Source organism: Rutilus rutilus (assembly GCF_951802725.1).
Source record: "Rutilus rutilus genome assembly, chromosome: 22".
In the NCBI taxonomy this organism is placed as follows: domain Eukaryota; kingdom Metazoa; phylum Chordata; class Actinopteri; order Cypriniformes; family Leuciscidae; genus Rutilus; species Rutilus rutilus.
Genome location: NC_140227.1, coordinates 23,735,678 through 23,751,393, shown reverse-complemented (window position 1 = coordinate 23,751,393; position 15,716 = coordinate 23,735,678). Strand labels below are relative to the sequence as shown.

The following is a 15,716-nucleotide window of genomic DNA, read 5'->3' as shown; positions in this document are numbered from 1 at the left end:
AAAATATCTTTCCGAGAAATTTCAGTAGACAAAAAAACCCCCCAGAGAGTATGAGCTGTGGAAAATTAGAAGTGATCTAGAAGCTTTATACAGCGGATGCCATTGAAAACACGGCAAGTCCATCCCTCACAGTCTCGCTTTCATTCATAAGGTCTGGATCTGGTGGACCTCTATAGATTCATGGAGCTGTTTCTAATGGCGAGATGCTTAAATATTGAAAGGTGCATTTTCTTGAAATAATCCTCCGGTGAGGCTACAGTCTAAATTCAAAGAACCTTGAAATCTGAATAGGAGTGTTTTGCTTTATATATGCATATATATAGTGTGTGTGTGTGTTTATGAGGCTTTACCTCTTAAAGGTGCAGTAAGCATTTTCTGAGAAACACTGTTGATATTTGAAATCAACTAAAATAAACACACCCCATCCCTTCATTGCTCCGGCCCCAAAATGCACAAACATGCAATGCAAGCTTTATCATAGCTGAAACGAAGCTAAATAATGGTTAGCGAAAAATAAAGCGAAGATGAGGAACGAACGACAAGGAAGAACAAAAAATAAACACACAGTACACAAGTATACATATAATCAAGAGTTGGTTGTTAGTCGCCAGCAGCACATCAGCTTCAGACGATCAATGACACTCAAAACTGTCCTTTTAATATAACTAACATTACAATTGCATATCTTGGTTCTGTTTAACAGCAAAACCAATGTTACTCATGTATGGAGCAGACACAATACAGCCTCGGCATCCGTTTTTAGGTCTTCCCGCTTAGGTCTCTCCAGCGCTAATTTATGTTTGTTCATAATAAAAAAAGATGTATTAGTTTATGTGGATGTTAACATTAACGAAGGTTAATAAATTCTGTAAGGTTTAATTTTTATTTCATGGTATCTAATGCATTAACTAATGTGAACCTTACTGTTACCTTTTGAAATATATTGTATGTTGAGAAAACAAACCAAAAGTTTGATGGTTTATCTAAATATTCGTCCAGTCTTAACCCCTTTATTATTATTATTATTATTATTATGCCTCTCTCAGAAAACCATCTGCCTTGACTAGCAATGGAAAGACTGCAAAACTGTGCTTATCGAGCCATTCCATTGTAGTCCATTAATTTATGCCATTATCCTTTTTTTAATATCTTTTATACCATGTTGATTCATAATTTTGAACTGGGCAAGAACAATTTGCTCAAATGTCTTTGGATCAGAATCAATGGATGCTTGCAGTTGTTGTTGCTGTGAGTTTGGAGTCTGTTTATTATCTTATTTCTCTCTAATTAGTTGTAATTTAAGCCCACTTTTTTTGTTTTATCATTCTCTGTTGGTACACAGAGAAAAATCCCACTGATCACTGTTCCTTTTCTGTGTTATCTGCAGCCTTGCCTCGTGTCCATGTACAGTAATGGAATTTCGTTGGGAAATTTACCAGACCTCTAGATGAGCTTCAGCACTTCACATAGAAAGGCAGCCAAGTTTTTTTTTAGTTTTTTTTTTTTAGTGTGGCTCTTAACTGTCCATTCTCAAATCAATACACACTTTCCCCCCTTGTCTGACCAAAGGCAGACACTCATAAATACACTAAAGTACATACCACACTTCTCTTGAAGGGATAGTTTACCCAAAAACGAAAATTGCATTTATTTAGATAATCATTCATATATATGTGTCTCTTTAGAAGACTTGGATTAAACCGCTCGATTCATGTGGATTTATTTTTATGATTTATTTTATTTTATTTCCCTTTAGGAACATTTTGAAGCATGAGAGTTTTGGGTCAATGGAGGGACAGAATTTGCTAAAAAAAAATCTTCATTTGTTTTCCAAAGATGAACATCAGTCTTACGGGTTTGTAACTACATGAGAGTGAGTAATTGATGGCAGAATTTTCATTTTTGGGTGAACTAACCCTTTAACATAGCACATATACCAATGATATTCATGTTTTTTTGCCTTGAAGCTGGACGTTCTACCCATCAGATATGCATAGATGAAGCCTACACTGTGAATAGTAGGGTAGCTGCTTCCGTTTCCCCTAAATGAGGTAAGAGGCAAAACCTCCTGCTGTCCCTCGCAGCGATCTGCCCCATATGAGCAGGCAAATGTCACTGCCTCTGCGGAACGCTCACTGGATCACTTGCCCCGGCAGGAAGTACGTGTCACCTGACCCCACTGCTGCTACTTCACACTTCCCTCAGGGAGCGAATGTCTTTTGCACAGACCTACACTTAAAGGACATTATGCAAAACTTCTCAAAGCTTCTCCTTCCTTTAGTCCGTGGGTTTGGAATTAAAACTTTCCTCGGAATTGGTCATGAATTTAACAAGCAAACTTCACACTCACAGTCCCTATATATATTTCATTTCAACATTTACTAGTAATTTCATTTAATTTCATTCCGTGATTTCATTTCAGTATTTCATTGCATTGCATTGCATTTATTTAGATAATCGTTCATATATATTAAAACAAATTTATAATAAATTCCCACAATTTAAAGGTGATATTTTACCCTGTTTGCACATTATTTTTGCTGTTTTATTTTTGGTTTTGCAATAGAGGGGCAGAAATTACTTTTAAGTACTCAAAATAGTTTTTATTCATTTCAGAATAGTTTACAGTTACAGTAAAACTTAAGCCCAAAGTATACTTAATTTTTTAAGTGTACGCTAGCATATTATGCGTGCAGGCGAACTTGTAGCCTTTCAAAGTATTCTCCATTTAATAGCGTGTGTGAATGCAGACGGGTTACACATGCGCTTTAGAAACTTTCGTCTTTGTCCAGTGTCTGCGCTGTTTTTCTCCAGAAGTTATGACCGGTAAAAATGTCTTTCATTGCATCCGAAATCAAATACTTCCCTACTATATAGTATGCGAAAAACACTACGCCAAAAGAGTAGTATGTTGTCCGGATACATAGTATTCGAAATACAGTAGGCGAAAAGTCCCCAAATAGCTTACTACTACCAGAGCCCGTCTACGGAGAGCCTGCCCACTCCCTATTAAGTCCGTACCGAATTTTGGTTGTAGTTCCACCAGAGTTCCACTGGGGGCGATCGCCCATGAGTGAAGAATGAATGGGAGTCTATGGGGCTAGACGGCTAGAAAAGAGAGAAATGCCGTTGAGAAATCTCAGATTCGATAGTAGGTTTTGCAAGTTCAACATGGGTTATAGGTCGAAAGTTGAATGAACGAGTACTTATGTCCTTTCGATTTCTTCCAGGTTGAGTTGTTGTTGCCCATAACACGCTAGCATTCTGCTAGTGAACGCTGATTGGTCAGTGAAGGACTGATTACGACCAGAGATACCGCTTGATGGCATCGTGGCATCCGAAGCGGGACCAGAAACAAACAAAACAAAAACTCGTCTAGCACGTGTATTTACCTGTGTCAGCTGTGTTGTCGATGCCTCGAGAGAAAACAAAGTGCAGAGCGCGAAAGCACCAGAGTGATTGAAGGATTGCTGTAAACCAGTATCTCTGGTCGTACGATGTGTATGACGTCATTGACACTTTAAAATACTTTTTAAAGCAAATAAGTGACTCTAAAAAATCGAACACCCAGCAATGTGTAATTTCTTTGCATCTCCTTTCGAATACAATATTCAAATTACTAGACAAAAAATTATATCCTGAGAAAAGTGGATTTTGATGGGTATACTGCCATAGACCTCCATTCATTCTGCACTCGTCCTGTGAGCGCCCTCATATGGAATCAAAGTGGAACTGCAACCATTTCAGAAGCCGGAAGTGTACTGAGAGTGAAACTTCTCGCCTTATTAGACATTCTCTGCTACTACTGCCGAGATCCTGAAGTGTGCATTCGATTGACACTTTACACGGGAGGGGATTTATGAATGGAAGTGAAGCGACGCAACTGACGCTGGTTTTTCACGTGACAGTAACAACATGGCGGATGTAGTACGTCCAAATTTCCTTCATACTACCCATATTCGTACTAAATAGAGCATACTTTTTTTTTTTTACGGTCGCAAAGTAAATTCAAATGTAGTACATACTCAGTACGCGATTTCGGACGCATCGTTTGTTTTCTTCTAAACTAAAGTTGCGGCTCACACAAGCGCTCGACAATGCGGGCGTCTGTTATTGTTGCAGTTTCCGGCATTTTGTTGTTGTTTCGTCTCTTTAGTTTCATTTGTATTCTGAAACAGCGGCCTGGGCAAGTGTCGCCACCTTGTCAGTCCAAAACAAATTTAATGTGCATGTGCCACCTGCGCATACAATATAAAATTTGGGCTTTACTGTGATGGTATCAGATGATAATACCTGCTGTATGTTTTACATTTACACACCAAGGTTTTTACCTCAAAGAATAACATAATGAAATCATGGTCGATTCCAAAATGTTCCACTTTGTACTGTTTTGTAAGTAAATACTAAGTGACCTTTCATCCTGTAAATGCGATTATTGGTGCCTGCACCCAGCTTGGGCTGTTCAGTTTAATGGCGAATTACGCAAGTTAAAATATTTATCTCTGCCCCTCTATGTGGGAGTAAAAGGAGTGTGTTGCTAGTGTCAGTGGGAGAGAACAAGGAAAAACCGTTAAAAAACTTTTAATGAGCCTACAGCGTCCATCATTAAGCAAGCAGTCACAACAAAGTGACTTTGTTCTCTTCTGCTCTCCTCCATCTCTCATAATCTGTCTCTCCCTCTCTCTTCCTCCTTGTCTCGCTCTCCGCTCACACACACACACACATTTATAGAGCAGAGCCAGAGATCAAGGTCAGCTCAGATGGAGTCGAGCCAGAAGCCCCCACACAAGCATTATGGGTGATTGCCTTCTCGTGTCACCCATCAGCTGAGATCACATCACTCCCAATAAGTTAGCAGAATTTCAGATATTCAGTCTCTCTCTGTTACTTTTGTCTTTCCCCTATTTGTTTTTCCATCTCCTTCTTTTTCTTTTACAGCAACAAATAAATGTCTCTGAAGGAAGAAGGCCCTTGCTCATGCTCTTGGCTTTTAAATAAGCTGAGCTAAAATAACTGAACGTTACCGGGTTGAGAGAGAAAGGAAGTTTAGAATGGGGTGTGAATCTCTCCATCAGCAGTTGGAGGGGAAAACCACAGCGATGCATCAGGGGTCTGATGCTTTCTGAATGCTAAAGAGAGCTCAATGCTTTATAGGCACTATATACATAAGCGCCTGACCCTCCCCGTAGTCTTATGCATGATTAAACAAAGCATCCAATGCTTCGATTTGAAGCTTTCATGAGGAATGGGTTTGAATTTTTATATGGATCTGCCTTATTTAGAGGTGTTTTCTGAGACACGTGTCTCTGTTACTTCTGCAAACCCCTAACCCTTAAAAAGTGTCCATTTTAATCGTCTTAAAATGTCCAGGAGAGTAAAAATTCCATGTACTTTTTAATATATTTTTTTATAGATGTTTTCTTTTACTGTCATTTTCACTGAAGAATATAATTTTTAATTATATTATATTAATTATATTATATTTAGCGCTTTCAAATCGATTAATCGCGATTAATCACGATTAATCGCATCACACATAAGTTTTTGTTTATGTAATATGATATGTGTGTGTGTATACATAAATATAATATATGTATAGATTTGACTGCACTAATGATATTATATTGCATTATATTACATTAGAATTTCCTACCATTTAAAGGTCATGTTACATTTTAACCTGTTTTTAAAAAGCCTGAGAAATTTCTCAGAATTTGAACTGTTATTTTCACTGAAGAATATAATTTAAATTTGCATTATTTTGTTTTATTTATTGTTTAAATGTGCGTTTTGTTATTTTATTTTGATAATAGTTAATTTATATTATATTGCATAAATTCTTACAATTTAAAGGTAATATTTGCAATTGTAACCTGTTTTAAAAAAGACAACTATCATTATTTTTGCTATTTTGATGATGCTACTTTAGAAATTACTTAAAGCAATCAAAGATTACAGTTACAGTAAAACTTACTGTGATGGTATCAGATGGTAATGCCATGGTGCTTTCAAATATACCATGGTATTGTGTTTTCCATTTACATACCAGAGTTTTTACATTTTACTCAAAGGAATATCATGGTAATGAAATCATGGTAGATTCCAAAGTGTCGTACAAATTTTGCACAACACTTTTTCAACAACATGAATGAATTAGCTGAATAATGTTTAATGTCCCCATCTCTCTGTGTTTTCCCTGGACAGGCGAGGACTTCGCAGTGGTTCAGCAGGAAATAATCATGATGAAAGACTGCAAGCACTCTAACATTGTGGCCTATTTTGGTAGTTACTTAAGGTATAGTAATGACCACTTTCCTGACCACCCTTTTACTGTTCTCCACTCTCTCCTTACTTACCCCTTCTTTCAATCGCTCCCCTCCTGCTCTGTCAGTTCCTATTCCTGTCTAAGGCTGTTGAGTTGACACTGTGCTCTGTTGGCTGGGTCTCTCAGCTGCACTGCAGGAACAGCCACCTCGGTTTCTGATAATTGTACAACCTGTGCCTATGAATAGTGTTTTAAGCAAGGTAGGTCTCATTTGATTTTGGTGGCAAAAAGCAGGACTTTAACATTGACAGTATGATGTTTTCTCAAAGTTTGGTATTACGTCATGACACCTTCATCGCCCACCAGGGATCTACAATCTTTAATTCCAAGACTAGAAGTAATTAAAAATGTTAGAAGGTTAAGCTAAAATGATTTAAAATATATATTTTTAATGCATCCCTCAGTTTGAAAACAAACCGAAAATAGAAATGTGAAGGTTGTAATTTCTTCTGGCTAACTTCTTGGTGAATGTCTTGTTTTGCTTTAGTGACAATTCATGTTTTTCTCTGTGAACGGTTTTTGATTACATTAGTCTCATGTAAACATGTATAACCTAATGTTAAAGTCTTCTGGTCATAATATGGCTATAAAATTGTGCATTTATCCTAGTACAATGTCTCATATAACTTTGGTTTCTTGCGCATTTCTGAATATGATTATGTGACACTGAAGACTGGAGTAATGATGCTGAGAATTCAGCTTTGCCTTCACAGGAATAAATTGCATTTTTAAATATTTTACAATAGAAAAGTTATTTTAAATATTAATAATATTTCATAATATACTGTTTTCGCTGTCACTTTGAAATGCAGCCTTGAGCATAAGACACATCTTTAAAAAAAACATTTAAATTATTTGACTGACCCTAAACTAGTACAGTATCTGAAACCGCCACTTGAATCAAAGAATTTTGATGAGCAAAGTCTTCCTCATAGCTGTAGGCAACTTAGGCGGTATATCTCTTAAATATTAGTCTAGACATTAGACACCTTGAGAAGTGGAGAAGGGTGTTTTTGATAAAAGCAGGTTGCTTGTGAGTTATGACTGTCTCCTACTTGCTGTGTCATGACCCAGAAAAGTGTGCATCCTTCTACTCTCCCTATGGGGCTGCCAGGGGACTATTTCGAGACGCATCGATTGAAATATAATTTGTTGGTGTTTTTCTTTCTCTGTCTTTTCAGGAGAGATAAATTATGGATATGTATGGAATACTGTGGGGGAGGCTCATTGCAAGACATATATCACGGTAAGATACACCATACAAAGGTAAACAATCAACTGCTAACTCAGACTCACTCGGTGGTCAGTATTTCAATGCTGTGCAATATCTCCTTTCCATTCATTATTTAAAGGAACAGTTTGCCCAGAAATGACAATTCTGTCATCATTTATTCATCCTCACTTAGTTCCAAACCGATATGAGTTTATTTCTTTTGTAAAACACAACATGATTCATGTTGAATAATTTTCTTGGTCAATTTTCTTTCCATACAATTCTTTTCCATGAGGCTTTCGAGCTTCCAAAACGATGCAAAAGTGATCCTTTTAAGTCAAAGAGTGACCTGTACATTGTTCAGAATGTCTCTTTTTGCATTCCAAGTGAGAAATTATGTCTCAAATGACAAAAACTCACATAATTTTCATTTTTGGGTGAACTATTCCTCTAAAAGTCGCAGTGTAAACAATGTTGATACGATGTTTGCAATGGTTTGAAAGTTCTTCTCGTTTCCGATGCCAGTTTTTACATAAATAGACTTTCCTCTCCTCCAATTAACAATCTGATTCTTGACAGATGGCCTAAATATACAAATCTTTACTTTCGTTGTTGGAAAGCGTCCCTCTGTATGTTCCCAGGTGATAAATTTAGCAGAGCTCAGTTGAGTGGCCTGTCAGATCATTAGAGCTCATTTTCACGGCAGCTGTCGGCAGTTCTGTGATTCTCTCTGAGCCTCTGCGTGAGGTGGGGGTAGATGGTGTTATGCCACTAACGTGTTAGCTTAGTGTCCAGCCTCACATCCCACGTTATCTGCCCCCCCGCTGCCACGGTTACACTCGGCTGTAGGGTCGCAGGCCTGATTAGAGCCGAGGCCGACCGGCTCCAGTCTTCCCACACACAACACACAAAGACATATAGAACACATGAATCAAGTTCTGCTTGGACAAACATGTTTTTAAATAACTTTCTGAACTAGTAAATGATCAAGTAAAGGATCATTTGAGGTAAAAAAAAAAAAAAAAAAAGGATATACTGGACATTTCTGCTGAATGGATGAAAGCCTCTACACCTGTTTGGACGTAATTAAAGAGCAAACCTTGTAAGAATTTGTCTTTAATGCACTCTTTATTCTTTTATCTTTACATATGTCTAACACATATTTTACAGAGGATGGAATATATACACTTTAATTTAAGAAAAAATTATACTTTCTATTCAGCAAGGATGCATTAAGTTGATCAAAATCACAGTAATTATTTATAATGTTATAAGAAACGATTAAAATTAAAGCTATTCTTTTGAACTTTCTATTCATCAAAGAATTGGTTTTCACAAAAATATTAGGCAGCACAACTGTTTTCAATATTCAATATATTTCTGAAGGATCATGTGACATTAAAGACTGGAGTAATGATGCTGAAAATTCAGCTTTGCATCACAGGATGTGTTATAAAATATATTCGAATAGAAAACAGTTATTTTAAATTGTAATGATATGTCACAGTATTAATGTTTTTACTATATTTTGATCAAATAAATGCAGTCTTAGTGAACACAAGAGACTTCTTTCCAAAGCATTAAAAAAATCGTACAGAACTTTTAAATGGTAGTATAATTCACATAAAAAAATATTTTAGGCAATGTGAAATCAAAATTGATCCTTATCTTATATATATGACCTTATATATGAAAACTGAACTTTATCTTTAGCGTCTTTTCCAGCAGTTATAAGAACGGGAAGGAAAGGTTCCAGTTGAGCGTGGTTTGTCACGGCACGATTTCAAACCGTTCTCGACATCGCCACTCAGGATTGGTCGCTTGTCTGTTGCCTGGCTACTAGTTTCACTGGAGCTGACCAAGCGCGCTATTTAAACGAAGTGAACATTAGTTATCAATAAAATTAAAAGAAATGTCTGTTCAATATCTTCTATAACGCAGTTGGTATTTACATCTCATACCGTCTGTTAGCTCTTGCGCCACCAAGACAACAACTGATGCATTTGTATTAAAATCCAAAGAGCTCCGTTATCAACTCCACAGTCCCACAGCAACGAGAAAGGTTTGGCCCGACAGTGGAGAAGCAGCTTTGTAAACTTTCATCACTGGTTTAACATACTAAAACAACTTTCCTTTTCTGATGACATCACCGTGCCCTCTTATTTTTCAACCTATCACGTTACCACTATTTACAGTCCAGTCAAGTCCTGGCATTTTTTTTTCTGAATATCTGGTTTCACATTTAGAAGCAATCACTTTACAGAAGTAAAATGGGTTGCGGACACCATTTGATAAATTTAAGACCCTTCTGCTGTCTCTTTCTCTCTCTTCCTTCAGCCCATTTAGTATTCGCTCCTTCCGATTAGCACGTTTCCTGTTTTTGTGATATTTTAATCAGCAATAAAAGTCTCTATTGACTTCAAAAAGGTTAACTTCTCTGTCAGAGGCTTCAAACCGTCAGAAATCCTACATCATTATGGGCAACAGACAGATGAGCTTCTCAGACGCCTTTTGAATTTTCTTTTGCTAAAGTTCCAACGTCTGTTATTTTCATCAGTAGTCCATTTAGAGTTGTAGAGTAATTCAACTCTATATTTTGTCAGGTTGGAAACATGTAATCAGTCACATTGGGTTCTTGATAATCTCGTCCTTGGTCTGCTGGATGAAACCCGTTAGTGGTGCTTTTGTTAAACTGTCGTTCCAGTGTGGTATGGGAAGGATCAATGTTATATACGTTCTCTTGGTTTAAACAAGTTCAAGCTTAAGATAACTACTCTGCATGCCTCATTTTTCAAATGATGTGTTTGCACTTTTGTACACACTTTTATATTGTTCGGATCATTACATTTAAGATGTTTTGGCAAATATTCTGGAATGGGATTTTTTCAGATGTACTTAGTAGATTACATTGGTGCTAAATGTACATTAAATTTGTCTCCACAGTTACTGGGCCTCTAACAGAATCACAGATAGCATATGTAACAAGAGAAACCCTTCAGGTAAGCCATTTTACCAGACTCTGTTTTGACAACTGAAGCAATCTGTTGTGACCATGAAAGCTACTTTTGAATTTTTAATGGTAGACATGTGGGCCGATATTTCATAATCCTTGTTCTGTCTCTAAAAAGGCAGTTTGTAAATGTGTTTTTTGAGATGAATATGAATTAAAATGAGTTTTAATCATAGCTTTCATTTCAGGGTTTATATTACCTACACAACAAAGGAAAGATGCACAGAGACATAAAGGTAATGTCATTTATTTCTGATCGATTTTAGCTTTTGTGCGTCTAAATGAAAGTCTCCTTTCAGTGGCATGGATTTGATTGATTTAATTGTACTCAAATGGCAAAAAAAAGTTGAGTGACAGCACGTAAACCCACCTCCCGCTACATCTATCAGCAAATCAAATCACTACCAGGTATAGTTTTACCTTGCAATGAAAAACTGTTGTTTTTCACAAGGCAGATCAATGATTATTTTAGTAAATCTGTTTGGTGTCGCTGACGGCACCGAAATTACACACATCAGCTTTAATGATTCTGATTCATTAATGATTCGTCGTTATTTTTAGGAAATGATTCCTTTAACAATTCTGCCATTATTTTGCAATTATGTATGATGCTGCTAATGGTGCAGAAAGGATTAGTCTAGATTAGTTGCTTCAAGGATTGTATTTCATAGTTTTAATAAAGCATACACGTATTTAAAACAATCCCTCCTTCTAAATATGAAATATTTAGCAATAAAGGAATTTGAAAGTTTGGGGCCGATATAAGGTCTTTTTAATGTTTTTGAAAGAAGTCTCAACAAGGCTGCATTTTATGAAATATAATTTAAATTTTAATACATTTTAAAGCGTAATTTAGACCTGTAATGGCAAAGCTGAATTTTCAGCAGCCATTACTTCAGTCTTCATTCTCAAGACATTTTATCAGCAATTTTGAAAACAATGAACGTGGTTTTTGATGGTTCTTTGATGAATCGAAAATTCAAAAGAGCAGCATTCATATAAAATAGAAATCTTTTGTAACATTATAAATGTATTTACTAATGCATCTTTGCTGAATAAAAGTATTAACTTCTTTAAAAAAGATACTGACCCCAAACTTTTGAACGGTTGTGTATGTTAGCTGTTCAAATCAACAAATTATTAATTACATCTTACAGCGCTCATTACATCTAAAATTCATGCATCTCATGTGTGCCATGGCTGTTTACAAAAATGCCCTTAAAGTACAGCCCTTAGTACCTTTTAATGGCGATTTGGTGAAGCCAGATGTGCAATCACTGGTAAAGAAAGAGAAAATGTGTTACCTGGCCAAAGGGAGGTGTAATTAGTATGACTCAGATGGTGCTTTCACATCTCTGATCATAGATGAAAGCAGGTGTTGAAAGAGATTTTATAGGAGGAAAAATATTTTATTCTGAAGTCTGTCAGATACATTTTTCATTCCATCTTACAAACCTACCAGTCAAACATTCAATAATGTGTTATAATTAGGGCTGCACGATACTGGGAAAATACGCGATATTGCGATAACGATATTTCTTGCGATATAACATTTCCCTAGAGAAATGCAATTTTTTTACATTTATATATGTAATGATCATACTAAACAGGTAGGCTAATAGATATTCTTCTGATCTTAAGAAGAATATCTCAGTTTTTTCATAAGGAGTTAACGTTACACATGCAACACTTTGATTAATGGTTGTCTTTGAGACTCTGTTATTGTTACTTGGTATTTCGTTAGCAGTTTTGGTAGATTTGGGCTTACACTTTTTGAAGTCTATACTGTATATAACGTTAGCTCCCTGAGGTTGCGTTCCAGATGACTGTGGAGATTAGTTTCCTCTGGACGTGGCCAAAATCTTTCGGCACGAATGTTCACATATCGTATTTTTTGCACGTGCAAATTCGTTCTTTCAAATGCAGGGGTCAAATGCAAACGCGATCAAAATGGAAGCACATTTTTCCAGGCCCGCCTATGCCACCTATATAGAGCTGGTAAATCCGTAAAACCTCACTGGACCTCTAGGTTGAAAAATCGTCAATGCAAGTAAATGTGAGAAAATAATTATTTTCTGGTCCTGTTTGAATTGTGCCATGAATGTGAACATATGTTGTCTGTGAATTTTTTATATAATTTTTCATGTTACGAGTTTGACAGTATATTGTATGATTCTTTGGCTAGCAGTTGTGGAAAAGACATAACGAGAAAGACTACATGTCGCCTACGTGACGTCATCCCATAACACATTTTCCCTCCACTTGTCAAATCACGGTGCTAATGCTGCGATAATCTATGGAGACAGATCGAGATGCCTGTGTGTTTTGTACCCAAATGTCAACATTCAAACAAAATGGGCTGTTCTTTCTTCAGATTCCCGCGTCGAAAGCAGCGAAGAGTTGTAGTCCACAAAGTGCTCTCACACAAAGTCTAACCGTATCAAACTTCTACCCGCTAAATTGTAGCATTCTTCACACGAAAAGTTATATTAAAAATTCACATACAACATATGTTTCACATTCATGGCAAAATTCAAACGGAACCAGAAAATAATTATTTTCTCACATTCACTTGCATTGACGATTTTTCAACCTAGAGGTCCAGTGGGGTTAGCGGAAGGGGCGGGACTTACCAGCTCTATAACTTTTCAGAATTCCGCAAGCTCACGCAGGTCATGGTTGCATAGCAACGACAGACGCAAGCGCTTGTGGAAAGAAGGAGATAGCGGCGCGGCCGCGCTTTCCATGTGTTTTTAGACGCGATATGTGAACGGCCCCTTACACAGTACCTGCATGCATTTATGACACATCTTCTATATTGAAGCCAAAATATTGCCATATTTCAGACGTACAGTTCTTTTTAGGCACAGGTTCTTCACTGTTGTCATTTTCCTCGCTTGTCTCTACTCCCGCCATTAGTTTTTATTTTCCACTCTCTGCTCTGAGCCACTAGGTTCCCCTTTGGGCCCGATCTAGCCAATAGCATAATAGCACCTACTGGGGAGGCGGGTATAAAGATAGTAAGGCCCCATTTGATTGGTCGAATTTGGATAAACAACCTATGCATGCATGCATCACACAAATGCTTGGCACATAAAATAAATGCAATTTATCGCACCTCTCTGCGATACGGATATCGCATATACTCTTATCGCGATAACGATAATTTTTCGATATATTGTGCAGCCCTGGTTATAATTGCAGTGTATAATGCTATACAGTATAATATTACAATGTCATTTCATGAAGTGTTTTTCCATTTGAAATAGGGTGCCAATATTTTATTGACGGACAATGGTTATGTCAAGCTAGGTAAGAAAACAAATTTTTTTTTTTCATTGTGATAAAAGTGTTGGGTAAATGAAGTTACTTACCATGTTACCAGCTCAAATCATTAAAAAAGTGCGAATAGCTTTGTGTTGTTGACTGTGAGCATCACCTCATGTTGTCACGTTTGATCTGCTTTGGCATTACACAGCTCTCAAATTGCATAATTGATAAGACATAATTATACACGTGGTAGTGTGATCTGCACACAACTCACATGAGAGGTGTTTGTGGGATTGTAGTAAAGATGATATTTTGTTTCTTTTTCTCCGCAGCTGATTTTGGTGTATCTGCACAGATCACAGCCACACTAGCAAAAAGAAAATCGTTCATTGGGACTCCTTATTGGTATACAGCAGTTTGTTTTCTAGCTTTGTTGTGCCACATACACCTTACAATCATACATGCATCCATGCAATAAATTATTTATAATAATAATAATTTACAATAGTTATTTTTTATTATTATAATAAATGTGGTTTCTATGACCTCAAATTTGTGAAAAATTACTCTTAAATGGCTATTTAATTAATACAAAAATGGTCACCAGTTGTAAACCCTTCACGTTATACAGTAATATAAATTTTAACCTCATATCCTTATGTTGAATAATAAAAAATCCCATATTATTTTGTCAACTACCTGAAATGATTTTTATAAAGAGACTTTTCACAGTCGAGTTAAAAAAAACCCACAGTTAATCTTTCATAATTCAGTAGTTTCCTACATGGCTACAGAAGCCTTTGCCACAGCTTATGTAACCATCATGTTCCTAAATATACTGTGAGTGATGATGTGGTCTGTAACCCATGATAACAGGATGGCCCCAGAGGTGGCCGCTGTGGAGAGGAAAGGAGGCTACAATCACCTGTGCGACATCTGGGCTGTGGGCATCACCGCCATTGAACTGGCCGAACTACAACCTCCCATGTTTGACCTTCATCCAATGAGGTGAGTTTAATCATCTTCAATCAGCCTGGCACGGTTTAAACAGCAGTATGGATCTGTTCCAATTCAAAAAGAGCAACTGTGGCAGTAACATGATGGCATTAGATATGATGGTATGTATACCACAATACTGAAAGATTCCCATTTTATTTCACCGTTCTGGTTCAGATAAAGATTCCACTTAAAGATGTTTTAATACATTCTCTTATTTTCACTTTCTCATTTAGCTCGATCAGTGACATGAGTCTGTTTGTTCAGCGAGTAGAAAGAGTGTTTGGGAAAACAGCTTGGGAAATTTTGCAGATGTTCAGTAACTTATACCTAAAATGTCATACAAATATTCTCTTATTCATAGAAAGTGGACAAAATGGATTTAATTTCTCGACTCAAAAAAAATACACACACAATAGTACCATGTCCAGAAAACATGTTAATACACTTTGATACTTCTTTGCTAGTGCAAATAGTGGTTCTATTATATTTTGAGCATTTTTTGTAATTGCTGAATTCTCACTCTCACACTTGACAGTGAAACTATATCAATGTTTTAATGAGTTTAGATGCTTTAATTTACTCACATTTTCTTTCCAAGCCGAGCTATTTTTCTGCTTGTGACTTCAACCCTTTTTCTCTCTCTCTAGAGCTCTGTTTTTGATGACGAAAAGCAACTTTCAACCCCCCAAATTAAAAGACAAAGTTAAATGGTAAGTGATAATTACATTTTCAGGCAATGATTATGTTACCTGGGTGTGTAAAATACTTAATACCAAGAGAGAATTCAGTGTCAGTGAGTTTCAGTATGTTTTTTTTAAATGCCCTATTCTTCAATATCATCAATCACCAATGAAATTTGGGCCAAGCACTCTCATTTGCCCTAAACAGTTACTTTTATG

General features: G+C 36.6%; 1 protein-coding gene across 2 annotated transcripts in view; it reads left to right on the top strand.

Annotated features, from left to right (window-relative positions):
• map4k3a (mitogen-activated protein kinase kinase kinase kinase 3a) overlaps positions 1-15,716 on the top strand; it is a 65,099-nt gene that overhangs the window by 22,409 nt on the left and 26,974 nt on the right. For both annotated transcript variants that reach the window (XM_084396163.1, XM_084396162.1), the window contains exons 3-10: positions 6,205-6,295; positions 7,507-7,571; positions 10,482-10,537; positions 10,737-10,784; positions 13,818-13,860; positions 14,151-14,223; positions 14,695-14,826; positions 15,465-15,527. In XM_084396163.1, the coding sequence (XP_084252289.1) occupies positions 6,205-6,295; positions 7,507-7,571; positions 10,482-10,537; positions 10,737-10,784; positions 13,818-13,860; positions 14,151-14,223; positions 14,695-14,826; positions 15,465-15,527 (571 nt within the window). The remainder of the gene's footprint in view (positions 1-6,204; positions 6,296-7,506; positions 7,572-10,481; positions 10,538-10,736; positions 10,785-13,817; positions 13,861-14,150; positions 14,224-14,694; positions 14,827-15,464; positions 15,528-15,716) is intronic.